The 18,574-nt window shown below is 44.3% G+C and overlaps 1 protein-coding gene across 1 annotated transcript in view; it reads right to left on the bottom strand.

Moving 5' to 3' along the window:
* Positions 1 to 5,466: 5,466 nt before the first annotated feature.
* Positions 5,467 to 18,574, bottom strand: part of LOC110530256 (double-stranded RNA-specific editase B2) — a 36,353-nt gene continuing 23,245 nt past the window's right edge. Inside the window, exons 2-10 of the mRNA XM_036985836.1 lie at positions 18,053 to 18,142; positions 16,691 to 17,832; positions 13,712 to 13,829; positions 12,198 to 12,366; positions 10,102 to 10,253; positions 9,740 to 9,908; positions 9,290 to 9,471; positions 8,738 to 8,919; positions 5,467 to 7,499 (exon numbers count right to left, since the gene is read on the bottom strand). Of these exons, the coding sequence (XP_036841731.1) occupies positions 7,317 to 7,499; positions 8,738 to 8,919; positions 9,290 to 9,471; positions 9,740 to 9,908; positions 10,102 to 10,253; positions 12,198 to 12,366; positions 13,712 to 13,829; positions 16,691 to 17,832; positions 18,053 to 18,142 (2,387 nt within the window). The 3' untranslated portion in view covers positions 5,467 to 7,316. The remainder of the gene's footprint in view (positions 7,500 to 8,737; positions 8,920 to 9,289; positions 9,472 to 9,739; positions 9,909 to 10,101; positions 10,254 to 12,197; positions 12,367 to 13,711; positions 13,830 to 16,690; positions 17,833 to 18,052; positions 18,143 to 18,574) is intronic.

The raw sequence follows: 18,574 nt of genomic DNA, 5'->3' as shown, positions 1-18,574 counted from the left end.
CATGCTTCTCCAATGAAATGAAAACAAAAAGACCCAACATGCCCTCTGCTGCAGCATTGCATACAACCAGCCAGAAGGAACAACAAACGTGTCTATTTTGTGACAGTGCAGACCACAAATCAGAAAACTGCACTGACTACAATATTGCTACACGCAAAGAGAAACTAAAGAACATGGGAAGATGCTTTGTATGTTTAGGACAGAGACACATAGCAAAATTCTGTAAAGTCGAAGATGTGTCATGTGCAACATGTGGAAGCAGACATCACATTGCGGTTTGTACCAGTAAGAGGAGGGAGGTGCAACCCCCTACTGTTTCTGTAGATGCTGTTGTTTCCTCAGTTATTCCCCATTCAGTGAAGATGAAACCAGATGGACAGAACACTGTGTTGCTACAAACGGCAAAGGCATGGGTAGAAGGCCCATCGGGCAGGAAGATAGCTCGTTGCTTACTAGATGGAGGCAGTCAGAGAAGCTTCATACATGAAAACCTTGTGAAGGGCTTGAAGCTACCAGTAATCAGACAAGAGGCACTCACTCTTCACACGTTTGGCTCCTCTGCCCCAGCAACGTCCCAACGCAACACAGTGAAAGTCATCTTGGAGAATGTCTGGGACAAACAGCAGAGAATAGAGATAGAGGCAATTGAAACCCCACAAGTGTGCACAGCTGTGATGAAGGTTCCTGGTGAACGGATTCAGCATGAGCTCAGTAAAAGGGGACTGCAGCTCGCAGACTTTCCAGGAGATGACAATGATCCTGAACTCTCTGTCCTGATAGGAGCAGACTACTACTGGCAGATAGTATCAGGCAGAGTGGAGCGACTGACGGAGACGCTAGTTGCTTTAGAGAGCACCTTTGGATGGTCGGTGCAGGGACCCGTGTCCATGTCAAGTGTCGCCGAGGCAACTTGCATGTTCATCCCACTTGATGAAGACACACTAGTCTCCAAGCAATTGCATGCATTCTGGGAGCTTGAGTCTCTGGGTATTCTAAGCGAGAAAACACATAACTCAGAGGAAACCGAGGCTCTACAAAGGTTTGAGGAAACAACCACCTTCAAAGATGGGCGATACCATGTGGAGTTGCCATGGAAACGAGAAATACCAGAACTCCAAGACAACTATAGAATCGCCAAGAAACGGTTTGAATGTCTGAAGAAAAGGCTGAAGAAGGATGTGACGTTGTACAGCAGATACAATGAAGTAGTAGAAGACTACTTACAACAAGATATGGCAGAGGACGTGCCCAAGGACAACGCATCAAGTGCAGACAACGTAAAATACTACTTACCTCACCATGCAGTACTCAGAGAAGATAAGGTGACAACAAAACTGAGAGTGGTGTTTGATGCCTCGTCCCATGAAGATGGCTGTCCATCTCTCAATGACTGTCTACTCACAGGACCGAACCTGAATCCGGATCTGCTCAGCGTTCTGATAAAGTTCAGACTACATGAGATCGCATTCATGGCAGACATCAAGAAAGCTTTCCTGCAGATATCCCTAGCAGAGAGAGACAGAGACGCCGTGAGATTTCTATGGCTCACTGGCCCACCAAGGGGAGAAAATGAAGAGGAGCTGCGTGTGCTGAGGATGAAAAGAGTGGTATTTGGAGCTTCCCCAAGTCCATTTTTGCTGGCAGCTACAATCAGGAAGCACCTGAAACAATATGAAACAGAACAACCAGAAGTTGTAGAGATACTGAGAGAGTCACTCTACGTAGATGACTTCATTGCAAGTTCACGCAATGTTGAAGAGGCTTACCTTGTGACAACAACTGCAAAGCGAATGCTGTCGAATGCAGGCATGGACCTCTGCAAGTGGATGACCAATTCTCCTGAATTGAAAACAAAATGGGAGGAGAGTACGACAACTGACCACCCGTTGACGTTACAAACACAAGGAGTAGTGCTGAAGGTTTTAGGTTTAGTATGGAGGCCGGAAACGGATGACTTTGTGTTTGACCTCAGGCCGCTACTGAGCATTCTAAGGCAAAAGGAAAACACAAAGAGAAGTGTTCTGCAGTCGTCTGCACGTGTCTTCGACCCTCTTGGTTTCTTAACTCCCTTCACCATCAGGATCAAGTGCATGTTCCAGGAAATGTGGGAGAGGGGACTCAGCTGGGACGAAGAATTACCACCTGATCTGACACGAGAATGGCAACAGTGGTGTTCAGAACTACCCCAGTTAAACCAGCTCACCATACCAAGGGTAGCCCCACTTAAGAAAATGACGCTGCCACGCCTGGAGCTCATGGGAGCTGTGATTGGAGCGAGACTAGCAAACAACTTGATGACCACACTGAAAATGGAAGAAAAACAGATTAACATGTGGACAGACTCGATGATCGTGCTGCATTGGATTTGCAGCTCAGCTCAGAAATGGAAACAGTTTGTTGCAAACAGAGTGACGGAGATCCAGTCCTTGACCAATCCAGAGTCATGGTCACATATTGAAGGGAAAACTAATCCAGCTGACCTCCCTACAAGAGGACAAACTGTTAGAAACTTGACACAGAGCGAGCTATGGTGGAATGGACCCAGAATTCTGACATCACCCAATCAGTCCGAAGAGACTGATGATAACAAGGTTCCGGAAGAGGTGAATATAGAACTCAAGTCCAGTTGCCAGGTTACTGTACAACTCGCAGCAAACAGCACAGACAGCACTGAACCTGTGTTGGAGCTTGAAAGGTACAGCAAACTGAAAAGAGTGTTCAGAGTCACCGCCTGGATAAAGAGATTCATAGCCAATGCTCGTACAACCATAAAGATGCAAGGTGAACTGACTGCTGACGAACTGTTCAATGCAGAAAAGTACTGGATTAAGGTAACACAACAACAGAGTTTCGGACAGGAGATCAAACTACTGAAGGCAGGAAAAAGCCTAAACAATGACTGTAAAATCAGAGAACTGAAACCTTTCCTGGACGAACACGAACTACTCAGTGTAGGAGGAAGACTGCAACAGTCCAACTTCACATTCAGAGAGCAGCACCCATGGGTTCTGCCCAATAAGTCCAGATACTCAGAAATGCTGATACAGTACCAACATGAGAAGGTGATGCATTCTGGAGCAAGAGACACTCTAGTACAAATCAGAGAGCGATACTGGATCTTGAGTGCTAGGCAGCTAGTCAAGAGCACAGTGGCAAGATGTATAGTGTGCAAGAGATTCAAGGCAAGGGCCGGACAGCAGGTCACTGCGCCTTTACCAAAAGACAGAATAACTGAATCCCCACCATTCGAAGTCACAGGTGTGGATTTTGCAGGACCGCTCTATGTGAAAGAAAATGGTTCTGTGAAGAAGTCATACATTGCACTGTTCACTTGTGCTGTAACCAGAGCAGTGCATTTGGAACTGGTCTCAGATCAGTCAACAGAGACATTCTTGTTAGCTCTAAAAAGATTCATCTCAAGGAGAGGATTATGCAAGGTAATCTACTCAGACAATGCAAAAACGTTCAAGAGAGCTGATCAGGACTTGAAAGAGCTGTGGAAGGCAATTGAAGAGCCCCAACTATTGGCGTTCTTCTCAGAAAGGGGCATCACCTGGAGGTTCATTGCAGAGCGAGCAGCCTGGTGGGGCGGATTCTGGGAAAGACTCGTCAGGTCAGTAAAAACATGCCTGCGAAAGGTTCTTGGGAGAGCTTCACTTAATTTTGAAGAGATATGCACAGTCCTGACAGAGGTTGAAGCTATCCTAAATTCTAGGCCTCTGACCTTCGTGCACAATGAGGTGGATGAACCACAACCCCTGACCCCAGCACACTTCCTGGTGGGTAAAAGACTAACCTCTTTGCCTCCAAAGCCATTTCCAGCTGACACTCAGCATCCAACGTTAAACAAGGGGGAAATGACACGCAGATGGAAGTACAGGCAGAGACTTGTGACCAGTTTCTGGAACAGTTGGCGAAGGGACTACTTGCTGGATCTAAAGTCAGCACACCGCTGTGACACACCACAGCCCACCCCACTGAAAGCGGGTGACGTTGTACTCATTGGAGAAGATAACCTACCCAGACAAACCTGGAAACTAGGAAAGATTGAGGAACTGTTTCCAGGCCGAGATGGCTTAGTTAGATCATGTTCAGTTCGTACTGCTTCAGGGACTTTGTTGAGGAGACCTATTCAGTTGATATACTGCCTAGAGATCTAGATGAACACAATTGTTCATCGGGGGGGAGGATGTTGTAACTTTAATGTGTTACAGAGTTAATGTTTAAGTTTATTCTTTGAGCTGTATCTAAAGATATTTCTTTAGATTTATTTGCATATGTAATTGTATTGGGTTGTGTTGAATTACGCTTTTTGACTGCAAGTCCCAGAATGCCTTGCGAGAGGAATGAGTGATAACGCGCCAATTATGTGCAGGTGCGGATGATTGTGGCTGACTTTCCAACAGCATCTTACCTGCATTGCTCTGTACCAAAACAATTGTTGTTAAATGTAACGTAAACAAGTATTCTTACTAAAATAAGCTTTCGTATCAAACCCGACGTCCCGAGTCATTACTAAGAAGTTAGTTAATCTAAACCCAGTGGCCAATCACTTTACCCTGCCTTCACGTACATATCTACCTCAAATATCCTATTTGATCTGGTACTGGTACTCCCTGTATATAGCTCCAAATTGACCTGGTCCTCCCTGTATATAGCTCCACATTGATCTGGTACTGGTACTCCCTGTATATAGCTCCACATTAACCTGGTTCTCCCTGTATGTAGCTCCACATTGATCTGGTACTGGTACTCCCTGTACATAGCTCCACATTGATCTGGTACTGGTACCCCCTGTATATAGCTCCAAATTGACCTGGTACTCCCTGTATATAGCTCCACATTGATCTGGTACTGGTACTCCCTGTATATAGCTCCACATTAACCTGGTTCTCCCTGTATGTAGCTCCACATTGATCTGGTACTGGTACTCCCTGTATATAGCTCCACATTGATCTGGTACTGGTACTCCCTGTATATAGCTCCAAATTGACCTGGTACTCCCTGTATATAGCTCCACATTGATCTGGTACTGGTACTCCCTGTATATAGCTCCACATTAACCTGGTTCTCCCTGTATGTAGCTCCACATCGATCTGGTACTGGTACTCCCTGTATATAGCTCCACATTGATCTGGTACTGGTACCCCCTGTATATAGCTCCACATTGATCTGGTACTGGTGCTCCCTGTATAGCTCCACATTGACCTGGTACTCCCTGTATGTAGCTCCACATTGATCTGGTACTTCCTGTATATAGCTCCACATTGATCTGGTACTGGTACTCCCTGTATATAGCTCCACATTAACCTGGTACTCCCTGTATACAGCTCCACATTGATCTGGTACTGGTACTCCCTGTATGTAGCTCCACATTGATCTGGTACTGGTACTCCCTGTATATAGCTCCACATTGATCTGGTACTGGTGATCCCTGTATATAACTTTAATAAAAATAGTAATGACTATTTTACATTTGACATTCAATGATATTGATACAAAATACTTTGACATTACTATTTGCATTGTCGTTTCAGTCTGTGAGGTGTTGTGCAGAGATGTCTTTTGTGTAGAAATATATATCTAGCAATAAAGTTGCTTGCAGAAAGAGGAAATACATAAATTAATTTAAATTAGCCATATGGCATGTCTATATGTGCAATTGTAATGTAGATAAAATAAAATAAAAATGGGTCAATTACTGTCAACTTGAAATGTACTCTTTGAGCCACTAGATGTCCCTGCTCTTTCATGTTTCTCATGGCCAGGTTCACATACTATAGCCAGTCACATACTATAGTCTACTGACTCCCCAGTACTACAATGACAATTTTCTCTCAAAACTATTTAATAACATTCAATGTAAAAAATGAACAAGACAATACATGACAGAATGGTTGAAAGGAAATGTCGTTTGCATTGCAAGGAGACACCAAAAATAAGGGGAGCTCAAGTGAGTAACTCAACAGGTGTGGATGACGGATTACTAAAGGGGAAATGGGATCATCTTTGGGCTACTATTGTTATATGATTGCACAGAGGAGGCGGAATGAAAGCAGGGCTACAAATTCATTATAGATAAGCAAATAGTGCACAGAAGCAATCCAGGGAACTTTAGCTAGCCAAATTCCCTCACACACTCACCTCACACTGCCAAAATAAAGGAAACCCCAACACAAGAAATGCCATAATTTGCTGGTGGTAAACGCTGTCTCAGGTGCTGCTCCAGAATCTCCCATAATTGTTCAATTGGGTTGAGATCTGGTGACTGAGATGGCCATGGCATGTGGTTTACATTGTTTTCATGCTCATCAAACAATTCAGTAACCACTCGTGCCCTGTGCATTGTCATCCTATAGGGTTATAGTACAGGTCTTCATGGGTGTACCCGAAAACAAATACCCGATACCCGACCGCGGTCCAGAATTATAACTTTTCCCTTGGGTCCTGTTTGATTGTCATCGGGTTTGGGTCTAGGTACTACAGCTGATAGACCCGCGTTGACCCGAATGCCTCTGCATAGCCTATAGCATATTTATTTTACACTTATAATGTGAGTTTATTGACTTACAGAAGGCCTAGCCAAAATATAAAGGCCTATTTGTTAACCAGAAGAGCAACTTAGTTGCAAATTAAAAAAAATATCTCTCTGGTCCAATCAGGGGTCTGGTCTAGATCCGGAACTTTTAGGGTACAGGTCAGGTCTAGGTCTGGGTGTTGTCGGGTCCATTTATGCTTGGGTCTGATTGTTGTCAGGTTCGGGTCCCCTTTTACATTTAAAAAAAATAATTTATGATCTGTCCGTTCGTGTCCATGTCCACATTTTTGGACCCGAGAAGACCTCTAGGGTTTTTCATTGTTGGACATAAGAAAACTGTAAAAGCACCAGGAAATCAGTCCAAAGTGATTCTAATTTGGGAAATGTGTTTCTAAGTATTCCCTCGCATAATAGAGAGATACATGATCTGTTTGATCTTGTGGTCAATTTGCCTAGAAATGATCTGTAATTATGTTCCGCCCCCCTGTTCCGCCCACGGCTGAATCTAGTTGATAATCCATGCTTTCCTCCTCCAGCATTTCTATACATGACCCTAAGCATTATAGAATATTAACGGCTTAATTAACTCGGCTTTCAATATACTTTGTATCCTTCATTTACTCAAATGTTTCCATTATTTTGGCGGGTTACCTGTACATGTGCTGTCCCTATCATGGTAACATTGTGTTATAGGACCTCTATGGTCTTAGTGACCATGATAGGAAGAGCGCATGTGAGTGTGTGTGTGTGAGGGAATTGCTTCTTCTATAAGAACCCCTTACACGTTGCTCTGGAAGTGCTCCTGTTCTGGTGGTTTCCTGTTCCAGATGCCCAGGCCTGCCTCCTGCAGTGAGAGGACAAACTTCTGCTTGGCTCTCTGGTAGGCCCCCGCTGTCATCTTAGCTCCACAGTACGTCTTTATGGCCTTCTCGTCACCCAACACTTGTCCTGGCCTGCGCAGCTGAGGAGAGAGACAGCAACAATAGGAAAGGCTTGGGTTAATAAAACACCACCCAGACAGAATTAAAACTAATGAGCCAACCCAAATTGCAAACTTCAACAGCTGGGCTATCTTCCCCCATTTACATCTCACCAAAAAAATTAACATTCCACGGGCTTTGCTTTATTCTCTCTCTCTCTCTCTCTCTCTGTCTCTCTCTCTCTCTGTCTCTCTCTCTCTCTGTCTCTCTCTCTCTCTGTCTCTCTCTCTCTGTCTCTCTCTCTCTGTCTCTCTCTCTCTGTCTCTCTCTCTCTGTCTCTCTCTCTCTGTCTCTCTCTCTGCCTCTCTCTCGACCTCTGCCTCTCTCTCTGTCTGTCTCTCTCTGTCTGTCTGTCTCTCTCTGCCTCTCTGTCTCTCTGCCTCTGTCTCTCTGCCTCTCTGTCTCTCTGCCTCTCTGTCTCTCTGCCTCTCCCTCTGACTCTCTCTCTCTCTCTTTCTCTCTGTCTCTCTGTCTCGGCCTCTCTCTGTCTCGGCCTCTCTCTCTCTGACTGTCTCACACATATTTAATGGAGTACAGCCAGGATGTATAGTAGATAACTGTTTATTCTTGCATGTGATATTGAGTGCAGGAAGCCTTTTCTGCTATTCAAATGCTTTTCTAAATAATTATGACTCTCTACTGTCATCAAAATGGAACCACTGACATTTGGAACAATGGAACGCACCGGCATACATATTTAATTTCACAGTGGAAATGTAACTGTACTTTAAAAACATATTCATAATGAGGAGTGTTAAATGGAGACAGAAATGCTTGGTGAGCCAGCAGAGTGCAGTTGAACAAAGATGGATGGCATCTCCATTGTAAGTTTGGCCTTTTCCACTATCAGCAGTAGGCAAATAGTTTGTTAATACCTCTCTCCTCACTGCAGTAATACGAAAGACCACATGCCTTAGTTCCAATACATACATTAGAGCTTCTGCTTACAGCATAATGGAAGTATCAATGGAGGGCATTGTAAAACAGAAGCATCAAAGTGTGGACTCAGGGTTGCCAGTGTGGGTTGCAGGCAGTGGTGGCTGGTGGCTCAGAGGACAGTCTCACAGTAATGTCTGGAACGGAATTAATGGAACGGAATCCTGTTTGATACCCTTCTATTTTTGCCAAATCCAGCTATTACTATGAGCCGTACTTCTCTCACCAGCCTCCACTGGTTCTGGGTAAAGCATACTGAATAGCTCCCCTGTTCATGACTAACCTGGTGGTGTAGTCTCTCCCAACGAGTGAAGAGGGATCTCTTGCAGAGTCTGGATGGTGTCCCTGAGCCTTTCCTCCTGCCTGTAGAGGTATCCAGCACCTCCAGCTCCCCATCTCCAGCACTCCAGTTCACGCTGAACCTGGGGGACTTCCCTGGCTGCCGACCCTCACTGCTGCTGAGGCCTGGAGACCACACAGAGACCAGACTGGGGTCAGGAAGGAGAGCAGAGAGGCACAGGTACGTACTTAACATGCACTCTTCTGATCCCACATCATGAGCCAGCACAGAGGCATAGTGGAAGAGACAGGACCACGAGGACCATCTGGAGGAACAAGGTATTTATCCTTCACGCTCAGGTGGTCCTCAACGTACCTCTCCACCAGGCAAGGTAACAGAATGACCTCATGACCTTTCTTCCTCCTAACATTTCTCTTTGTCAGGTCTCTAACCCTGGGTTACTGCCAAATGACTCCTGGACAAGTAATGTGAACCTAAATACTGTATCTTAAGTAACCATATCATGTTATCATCTCTTAGATCTGGGTGACTTACAGCCGAGGAGTAGCCTGTTGTGTCTATAGGAGGAGGACGTGGGGCTGATGTGCCCCATGCGTCGTGCCATGGTCCTTCCCAGGTGACCCGTGTGGCACAGGCTGCCCACAGTGAGGCTGTGGAGGTACACTGGCTCCACCAGGTGAGACAGGAGAGATCCCTGGAGACCTAGAACATTCCACCTGGAGATACAAGCAATAAGGCTAGAGATCAAGCAGGACTAGGTTCTGCGTCCCAAATGGCACCCTGTTCCCTATATTGTGCACTACTTTTGACCAGAGCCACTGGGTCCTGGTCAAAGTTAGTGCACTATATAGGGAAAATGGTGCCATTTGAGACACAAGCCTGGAACATTACCATTGGAACAAAGAGAGAGAGACAAGCCCCCTTTGTTCAGTATGTTATACGTTTGTGACTCAGTGAAAGTGTCACTGTCTAGCTGGTGCTCACCTGGCCATTTTATCTGTGCAGGACATGGTGACCGGAGGTTCCCTCGGCAACCCCCTGTCCCATTTCTGATTGGCTCTCCGTACGCTGACAGGTAGTGTACCCTCACCGCCTTCCATCTTCATCCTCAGATGGCAGCGTAACTTCCTTACAAATCTGTGCCAGCTGTGGTCTGAGGGAGTAGACAACTGATGCAGCACCAACAAATGCAAACCAGCTCTACGAACCACAGTACAGGCAAATGCTTTTAAAGTAGAGCATTTTAAAACCTTGGTTTAATGTAACCGTAGATTCTGCTTAATTCAGTCTTGTCTACTGCGAGTATGAATGATATAAATTGAAATAAAAATGTTGACATTTCTTACGTGTAGCTGTTACCTCGTAGGGGCAATTGAGGCGTGCGTCCCCACAGGGCGATGAGCTCACATACATATGGAACAGAATACCATCTCTCAGTCTGTACCCAGACTCTTTGTCTCGCACAAAGATGGACTGCTCCAAACTGTCTGGCCGGTTACTAATAAAGGAAATTATGTTGTTCTGATCATTCTGAGTATGAACTTTCAAATAAATTGTCACGTGTTGCCTAATCACCCAGATACATCTACACTATATACACAAAAGTATGTGGACACCCCTTCAAATTAGTGGATTCGGTTATTTCAGACACTACCGTTGCTGACAAGTGTATAAAATCAAAAACACCCATGCAATCTCCATAGACAAACATTGACAGTAGAATGGCCTTACTGAAGAGCTCAGTGACTTTCAATGTGGCACAGTCATGGGATGTCACCTTTCCAACAAGTCAGTTCGTCAAATTTCCACCCTGCTAGAGCTGCTCCGGTCAACTGTAAGTGTTGTTATTGTGAAGTGGAAACGTCTAGGAGCAACAACGGCTCAGTCGCGAAGTGGTAGGCCACACAGCTTCACAGAACAAGAACGCCGAGTGCTGAAGCATGTAAAAATCATCTGTCCTTGGATGCAACACTCACTACCAAGTTCCAAACTACCTCTGGAAGTAACGTCAGCAATAGAACTGTTAGTTGGGAGCTTCATGAAATGGGTTTGTGGAAGTGTGTTCTCTGGAGTGATGAATCATGCTTCACCATCTGGCATTCCGACGGACGAATCTGGGTTTGTTGGATGCCAGGAGAACGCTACCTGCCTCGATTCATAGTGCCAACTGTAAAGTTTGGTGGAGGAGGAATAATGGTCTGGGTTTGTTTTTCATGGTTTGGGCTAGGCCCCTTCGCTCCAGTGATGGGAAATCTTAACACTACAGCATGCAATGACATTCTACACCATTTTGTGCTTCCAACTTTGTGGCAACAGTTTGGGGAAGGCCTTTCCTGTTTCAGCATGACAATGTCCCTGTGCCCAAGCAAGGTTAATACAGAAATGGTTTGTCGATATCGGTGTGGAAGAACTTGACTGGCCTGCACAGAGCCCTGACCTCAACCCCATCGAAAACCTTTGGGATTAATTGAAATGCCGACTGCGAAACAGGCCTAATTGTCCAACATCAGTTGCTGCAAGTCCATGCAGCAATGTTCCAACATCTAGTGGAAAGCCTTACCAGCCTTATAGCAGCAAACTCCAACTCCATATTAATGCCCATGATTTTGGAATGAGATGTTCGACGAGTAGGTGTCCACATGCTTTTGGTCATGTAGTGTATTTTGAGATGAAAAGGGCGTTTTATGTTAAACATTTCTATACTTCAATCATCCTTGTGCACTTGACGTTGATGGGAACACGTTTAGTTATTCAAGGCTTTTAGTACAATGTGTTAATCAAGAATCAAAATTGATTCTTGAGTGATGGGGAATGGGCATAAAATAACATTTACAAGTGGCTCTTTTTAAAATGGAACCAACATATCAGTGCAGATACTGTAGGTAACAGCTGATATAAAATGTTTCACTTGCAACTTCAATGTAAAAGTATACAAGCAAAGATTCTACAACTTCGTCCTCATGGTTGAGGCCTTGGCTATGTCCCAAATGGCACCCTATTCCCTTTATAGTGCACAAACTTTTACCATAGCACAGTAGTGCACTATATAGGAAATATGGTACCATTTGGGATGCATTCCCTTGTGTAAAGATGCAGTATATGACAGTATATATACAGTATATTACAGTGCAGTATATAGTATGTTATTAAGCAATAAGGGTCGAGGAGTGTGGTATATGGCCAATATACAACGGCTAAGGGCTGTTCTTACATATTACGCAACACAGAGTGCCTGGACACAGCCCTTAGCCGTGGTATATTGGCCATATATCACAAACCCCCAAGGCGCCTTATTGCTATTATAAACTGGTTACCAATGTAATTAGATCAGTAAATAGAAATATTTTGTCATACCCATGGTATATGGTCTGATATGCCATGGCTGTCATCCAATCAGCATTCAGGGCACAAACCACCCAGTTTATAATATACAGTATATTACCAGAGAAAGAGCTCCAGTTGGGTGTAGAGAAAGCGGAGGAAAGCCCTCCTTGTGATGACCTCAGCATGGCAGTCATTAACCGTCCATCCCTGGTCACTGACACACACTCCACTGAAACACTTGGTCCCTGTCCCCAGAGACACCACCTGGCCTCGCCTAATGTCAAAACCTGGGCAGGGGACAATACACAATGTTTCTTACTAACCAACATCAAACAAAACTGCACAGTACACTTATACAACAGATTTGAGAGTGTTGTCCGTGTCCCAAATGGTACCCTATTCCCTATATAATGCCTTTTTTTTATTACTACTTTGGAGCCCATGGGTCCTGGCCAAAAGTAGTGCACTGCATAGGGAATAGAATAGGGTGTATGCCAACGCATGTCTTTTGGGATATCAGTTACAGTAATTTGGCCTCAAACAGGAAATGTCCTTACAAACAACTTCATCTAATTACATTTTTAATTTTTTATTTATCCTTTATTTAACTAGACAAGTCAGTTAAGAACTAATTCTTATTTTATAATGACGTCCTACCCTGGTCAAACCGTCCCCTAACCCGACACTGGGCCAATTGTGCGCCACCCTATGGGACTCCCGATCACGGCTGGTTGTGATACAGCCTGGGATTGAACCAGGGTCTGTAGTGACGCCACTAGCACGGAGATGCTGGGCCTTAGACCGCTGCGCCCCTCGGGAGATGGCTAAATAAATGATTCTGAGTAAGAAATGACTAATAGGACAGAATATACCAGTATCCTACTATTTGATGTATTTATTTAACCAGGTAAGACCTAACAGCTACTGTATGTTGTTGTCTTACCACAGCACCTTATGAAATATTTGCAAAGAATGTAATGACTGTCTTATCTCATCAATGGGGATGGTATAAAGTTGCATCTTGTGTTGCTGAGCAAGCTGAGCAACTGCTTGTTTTCTTGTGAGGTATTCCATATGAATGAAAGTCTGGGAGGGATTCCTATTGGATTCACTGCCTTTTGGGACGGCAATACCTGTAAAGCGCTGTGCCCATAGGAATAGAATGAATAGAATTCCTTGTAATTCTATGGTTTTGCCCACTCTCTCATCTTAGTCCAAGGAGCTCTGCTGGCAAATGAGAGTTTCCTAGATGTTCAGGTTTGCGGATAACCAAACCATGCTGGCTTCAACTGAAGTCACTAATATACACTCCCAGTTGACTGGCATACTGTTGATGTGGGAATGTCACATGCAGGCCTATAAAGGCCTGTATTCAAAGGCATTTGAATCATTTACGACGTATCATACATGTTGATGCTGGTATCTACAGTTGTATTAAAGAGAGATCCACCATTTCTCTTTCATTTTGACTTGTAAAATATTTTAATGTCAATGAAAAGTGTAATTATGGTTGCCTTCCAAACGGCACCCTGTTCCCTATATAATGCCATACTTGACCCGAGCTGGTTAAAAGTAGAGTACTAATATACGTACAGGGAATAGGGTTCCGTTTGGACGGAGTCCAAAGCCTACCTCTGGTCATTACGATGCCTGCCAGTACTTTGTGACGGCTGTGGGAGGTAGGGCAGTAACAGTCAGCTAGCTGACTGTGTTTCTCTCTCACCAAGTGGAAGATTGACTCTGCAAAGCACTGCAATCACATACGTTAACGGATTACTTCCTAATCAAACAGGCAATGGTCAAGATAACAGCTGTATTCACATCTACATAAACAGACAGTAGAGCAAACAAATGTTTGCCCGCTAGTTGTTAAGTCAATATCACGGTCACCAAAACAACCAGATAATAGTTGCCATGCGTCATCAGGTGTGGTGGACGTGCCGCAAGCTTGCGTCCCATATGGGTTTTGGTCAAAAGTAGTGCATTATATAGGAAATAGTGTGTCATTTGGGAAGCACACTGTGGCAGTGATTTCAATGACTCTGACAGAGGTTTCTTCTCTGTCAACTCTCCCTGAGACATACAATATTAGATTAGCATTATATTGAGAGTATATCTGGGATTGATGAGACTATGTTGACAATATTTAGTAGTTAATTTAAAAAAAAGGCTAACTCATCCACTAAATTTACATAATATATACGATACATGATCATTGAAGTTATCATCCCACCCGTTCCCTGATATCAAGCTTGGAGAGATGACTAGAAAGGGGAAAGGATATTGTCTAAATGGCGATGGGACAAGGTCATGTGCAATGATGCGTAATGAGCGTATTAAATAGTTATTAATATGCTCTTCACACTTCCTCTTAATTTCATCTCCTTCAGTCTGGGGCTCCTCCTTGATCACCAATATGCTGCGATGATAATGTTCACCCTACAGTCTCACTGTGACCCCGGTGAATTTTGGACTTCTAACTCCTTTGAAACATTGTGTGTTTTACTCATGGGTTGTTGCATTGGATTTGCCTATTTATTCTGAAAACGCTGATACCAACCACTCGTCTGTGTGATTAACAGGGGCTGAGCCAGAGTGGTGTTTGTGAGACAATGGCGGATCCCGAAAACGGTTCTTCTTACAAAAATGTATTGAAAGTCCGAACGGTTTGAGCTACAACCTATTGTGATCCATTTCTCACGCAGACACGTGTAACCTGTTTTGCACTATCACAAGCCACACAAGAGTCATTAGAAGGTACTCTTTGAAGAGCATCTTAAATAACTCTCCCGGCGCCCCCGACAAGCCCTGATTTTGCTGATAAATACTTTGTTGAGGGAAAATGTACTTGACACAATTGAGATATGTTGTTGTCTCACCTAGCTATCTTAACAAGAATGCACTAATTGTAATTCGCTCTGGATAAGAATGTCTGCTAATTGACTAAAATGTCAAATGTAGAAGGTAAGGGGTTCTTCTACATAGAAGGTCATAGGAAATCCCAGGATTTGTGTCTATAATACTGTAATAAGTTCACACAGTTGCTGTAACAAACTCCAAATCCACACAGCTGTCACTGAGCAAAGAATTGATGTACTTATAAGTCCTTATAAGTATTTTTTTTTATCAGGTTTTTGCATGGCAGACCTTTTTTTAATTGCCACTTGTCAATACAACTCATGAATAAAGCTGTTAATGTCCAATTGCCTTCTACTTGAACCCTGGTTGTCCTGAAAATAAAATGGTAAAACACTTCAACTAAATATGAGGGCAGAGCAAGCAGATATAAAAAACACATTTTTTTGGAGGGAAAAAAAGAAGAGTACAGATTATTCAAACGTTTTTGAAAAAGCTAATTTGAAAATAAAAAAAGTTTGTTAAGTAAGTATTTATTGGTTTCTTTTCATTTTTATAAGAATGCAATGAATGTTATTTGTTCATTATTATAATTTTGGGGGGGAATTTTACCCCTTTTTCGTGGTATCCAATTGTTTTAGTAGCTACAACTCCCGTACGGGCTCGGGAGAGACGAAGGTTGAAAGTCATGAGTCCTCCGATACACAACCCAACCAAGCCACACTGCTTCTTAACACAGCACCATCCAACCCGGAAGCCAGCCGCACCAATGTGTCGGAGGAAACACTGTGCACCATCCAACCCAGCCGCACCAATGTGTCAGAGGAAACACTGTGCACCTGGCAACCTTGGTTAGCGCGCACTGCGCCCGGCCCGCCACAGGAGTCGCTGGTGCGCGATGAGACAAGGATTTCCCTACCGGACAAACCCTCCTTAACCCGGACGACGCTAGGCCAATTGTGCGTCGCCCCACGGACCTCCCGGTCACAGCCGGTTACGACAGAGCCTGGGCGCGAACCCAGAGTCTCTGGTGGCACAGCTGGCGCTGTAGTACAGCACCCTTAACCACTGCGCCACCCGGGAGTTCCGCAATTGAATTTTAAGGTCTGGTGTGGGGTGGGGTCACAAGAAATTATTGGTAAAAATATTTGGCCCTCAGAACATCGGGCAAAAATAGTTTTGGCCCCCACTAAAAAAGTCTGAATACTACTGTTCTAAAGTATGGCAAAAGATGAAGAGCAGATTTTCTGAGGCCAGACAGACATAACAGGGTTGTGAAGCTGCTGTGGTTGAGCATGCAAGCCAGGATAGCGTTTAGTCCTGAGGCTCCTGGACATGAAATGCATATTGATACGACACACTCCATTTGGTGGCAGTCTGAGCACCTCTTAGATATATTCAGTATGACCATTTAGAAGATGGGATGGATGGTAATGCTGCAGCTACAGAGGCAATGGACGGGGCATGTTCAATAACCCTGTTCAACCTGGGCACTTCAATGAGGATGTGAATGAAATGGAGAAATCAAAAACATGATGCACTGTGATTGTTATATCCAAATTACAGCAAATTGAAACACTGCATCTCAACATTGTCATTGTTTTAGGAGAGACATTGAACAGCAAGCAAGGCTTGGTACTGATTTCAAAATGAATTGAGATTGAAGAATTCTCCCCCATAGCTAGACAAAACAGAGTTAGGAATATGGTTAAACATAGAACTCATACAGTAAGTCAGTGAAGGTAAGGTACCCACCTGAGGTAGCTGAGAGCTCTTGGCCCAGCTGGCAGTATGACTGATGCTAGTCTCAGGCCCCAGACTGATGTTAAACAGGTCCTGTAGGGCTGAGGTAGCTACCTGGGCTTGAGCCAGTCTCTTACTGCACCCACAGCCCTCAAATATCCTCCCATCCACCCTCACTGCCATCACAAAGCTCCTGATCGGCCTGCCCCGCACTCTCTCCATCAAGCAGACGTACCTCAGGCCTGGCCTTAACTCATTGAGCAGAGCCACAGGCCTCAGCTCCTCAACAATGGAGGAACCGATCCTCTGCCTCTTCAGGTCAAGGGTCAGGCATACTAGTCTCCCATGGTTACAAATGCTGGAGAGCAACTCCTGTCCCTTTCCCCCTGTCCTGTGGCTGTGGTATAGGAGTTGTGTTTCTCCCTGCGCTGGTGGCTCCTCAAATTGCAACTCCTTTCCGTCTGTCCTGTGGTAAAGGAATTGGTCTTCGTTTGCCTCTGGCTCAAACTCCTTGAAGAGCGTATCAGGGATGAGAACGGCCTGGTCTGAGGTGAAGTCTGTTGGTGCTGTGGTGTTGATAAAGTTGAGGTTTCCCATGGTGATGTGAGCCTGAGGGGCATTGGGGAACTGGATGAAGGACCTAAGAGCCATCTCTGCTGCTCTCATCTTAGCCTTCTTCTTGGTGGGGCCTCGGCCCTCGAACCTGAGACCGTTCACCTCTACTCCTACAGCGAACACAGGGGCGTGAACTGGCCCTGTCCAGGATGCTATCTCATACTGTAGACCTGGTCTCAGCTCGTTCAACTGCACCAGGGCGTTCTTCTTTGTGACAGACCAGGAAGTCCTCATTGTCTTCCGACAGGTTGCGTCACTCCCGCGTGATGCTCCTCCCTCAACCGACAGTGCAGATGGAGTCGTGGCGCTATCTGATGTAAAGCAATGGGCTGTCCTCTTACAGATCAACTGGAGTTCATAGAGAAGACTGTCTTTTCCTTCCACCAATGGCTGCTTCCTCTTTAGAGCAGTAGTCCTGGAGAGCTCTCTGGAGATGTCAGTGTAAAGAGCTGGTTGATGATGTGCAGGTTGTCGTATGGTGGAATAGTCCACTTGGTTTGTGCTATGACGATTCTCCTTCACCTCAGCGCTGCTGCTATCTGTTCCCCAATTAAGACAAGAACAAACATAGTTGAGGAAACCGCTATTAAGTTTCACATTATGTTGATGAGATTTTTAAGAAAAGGCCAAACTACCGAAATGGGAAAGCTTAGCAAAAGGTGTAAATTGAAAGTATAAACTGAAATTGCTGGTGTGCTACTCTGATTGAAATGTGGTGTGAGTGAATAGCATGGAAAGGGAAATACAGGAATCAATTACTTGAAGTGTCTCCATCGTCTGTTGATGTTGTTGTCCCAGTATCTCTAATCTTCATAGGGCTGATGAAGGATGACAGCATACTGGTTCTCTCTGAAACACAACAACAAAGACAGACAGTTACTGGGGAATCCACACAAAATATTACAAAGCCCCCATGTGAAACCCCAGACATGTTTATTTATTTATTCATTCTTTTTTTTTAACCTTTATTTAACTAGGCAAGTCAGTTAAGAACAAATTCTTATTTACATTGACGGCCTACCAAAAGGCAAAAGACCTCCTGCGGGGACGGGAGCTGGGATAAAATAATTTTACAAAAATTATAATTAAATATAAAAAATAAAGATAAAAATGTAAATATATATATAAAGAAAATAAATGAAAAATAAATAAATAACATATAAATAGAGGACAAAACACACATCACGACAAGACAGACAACACAAAACTACATAGAGAGAGACCTAAGACAACACCATAGCAAGGCAGCAACACATGACAATGCAGCATGGTAGCAACACA

This window comes from Oncorhynchus mykiss, chromosome 8, assembly GCF_013265735.2.
Source record: "Oncorhynchus mykiss isolate Arlee chromosome 8, USDA_OmykA_1.1, whole genome shotgun sequence".
NCBI lineage: Eukaryota > Metazoa > Chordata > Actinopteri > Salmoniformes > Salmonidae > Oncorhynchus > Oncorhynchus mykiss.
This window is presented reverse-complemented; position numbering and strand designations above follow the sequence as displayed.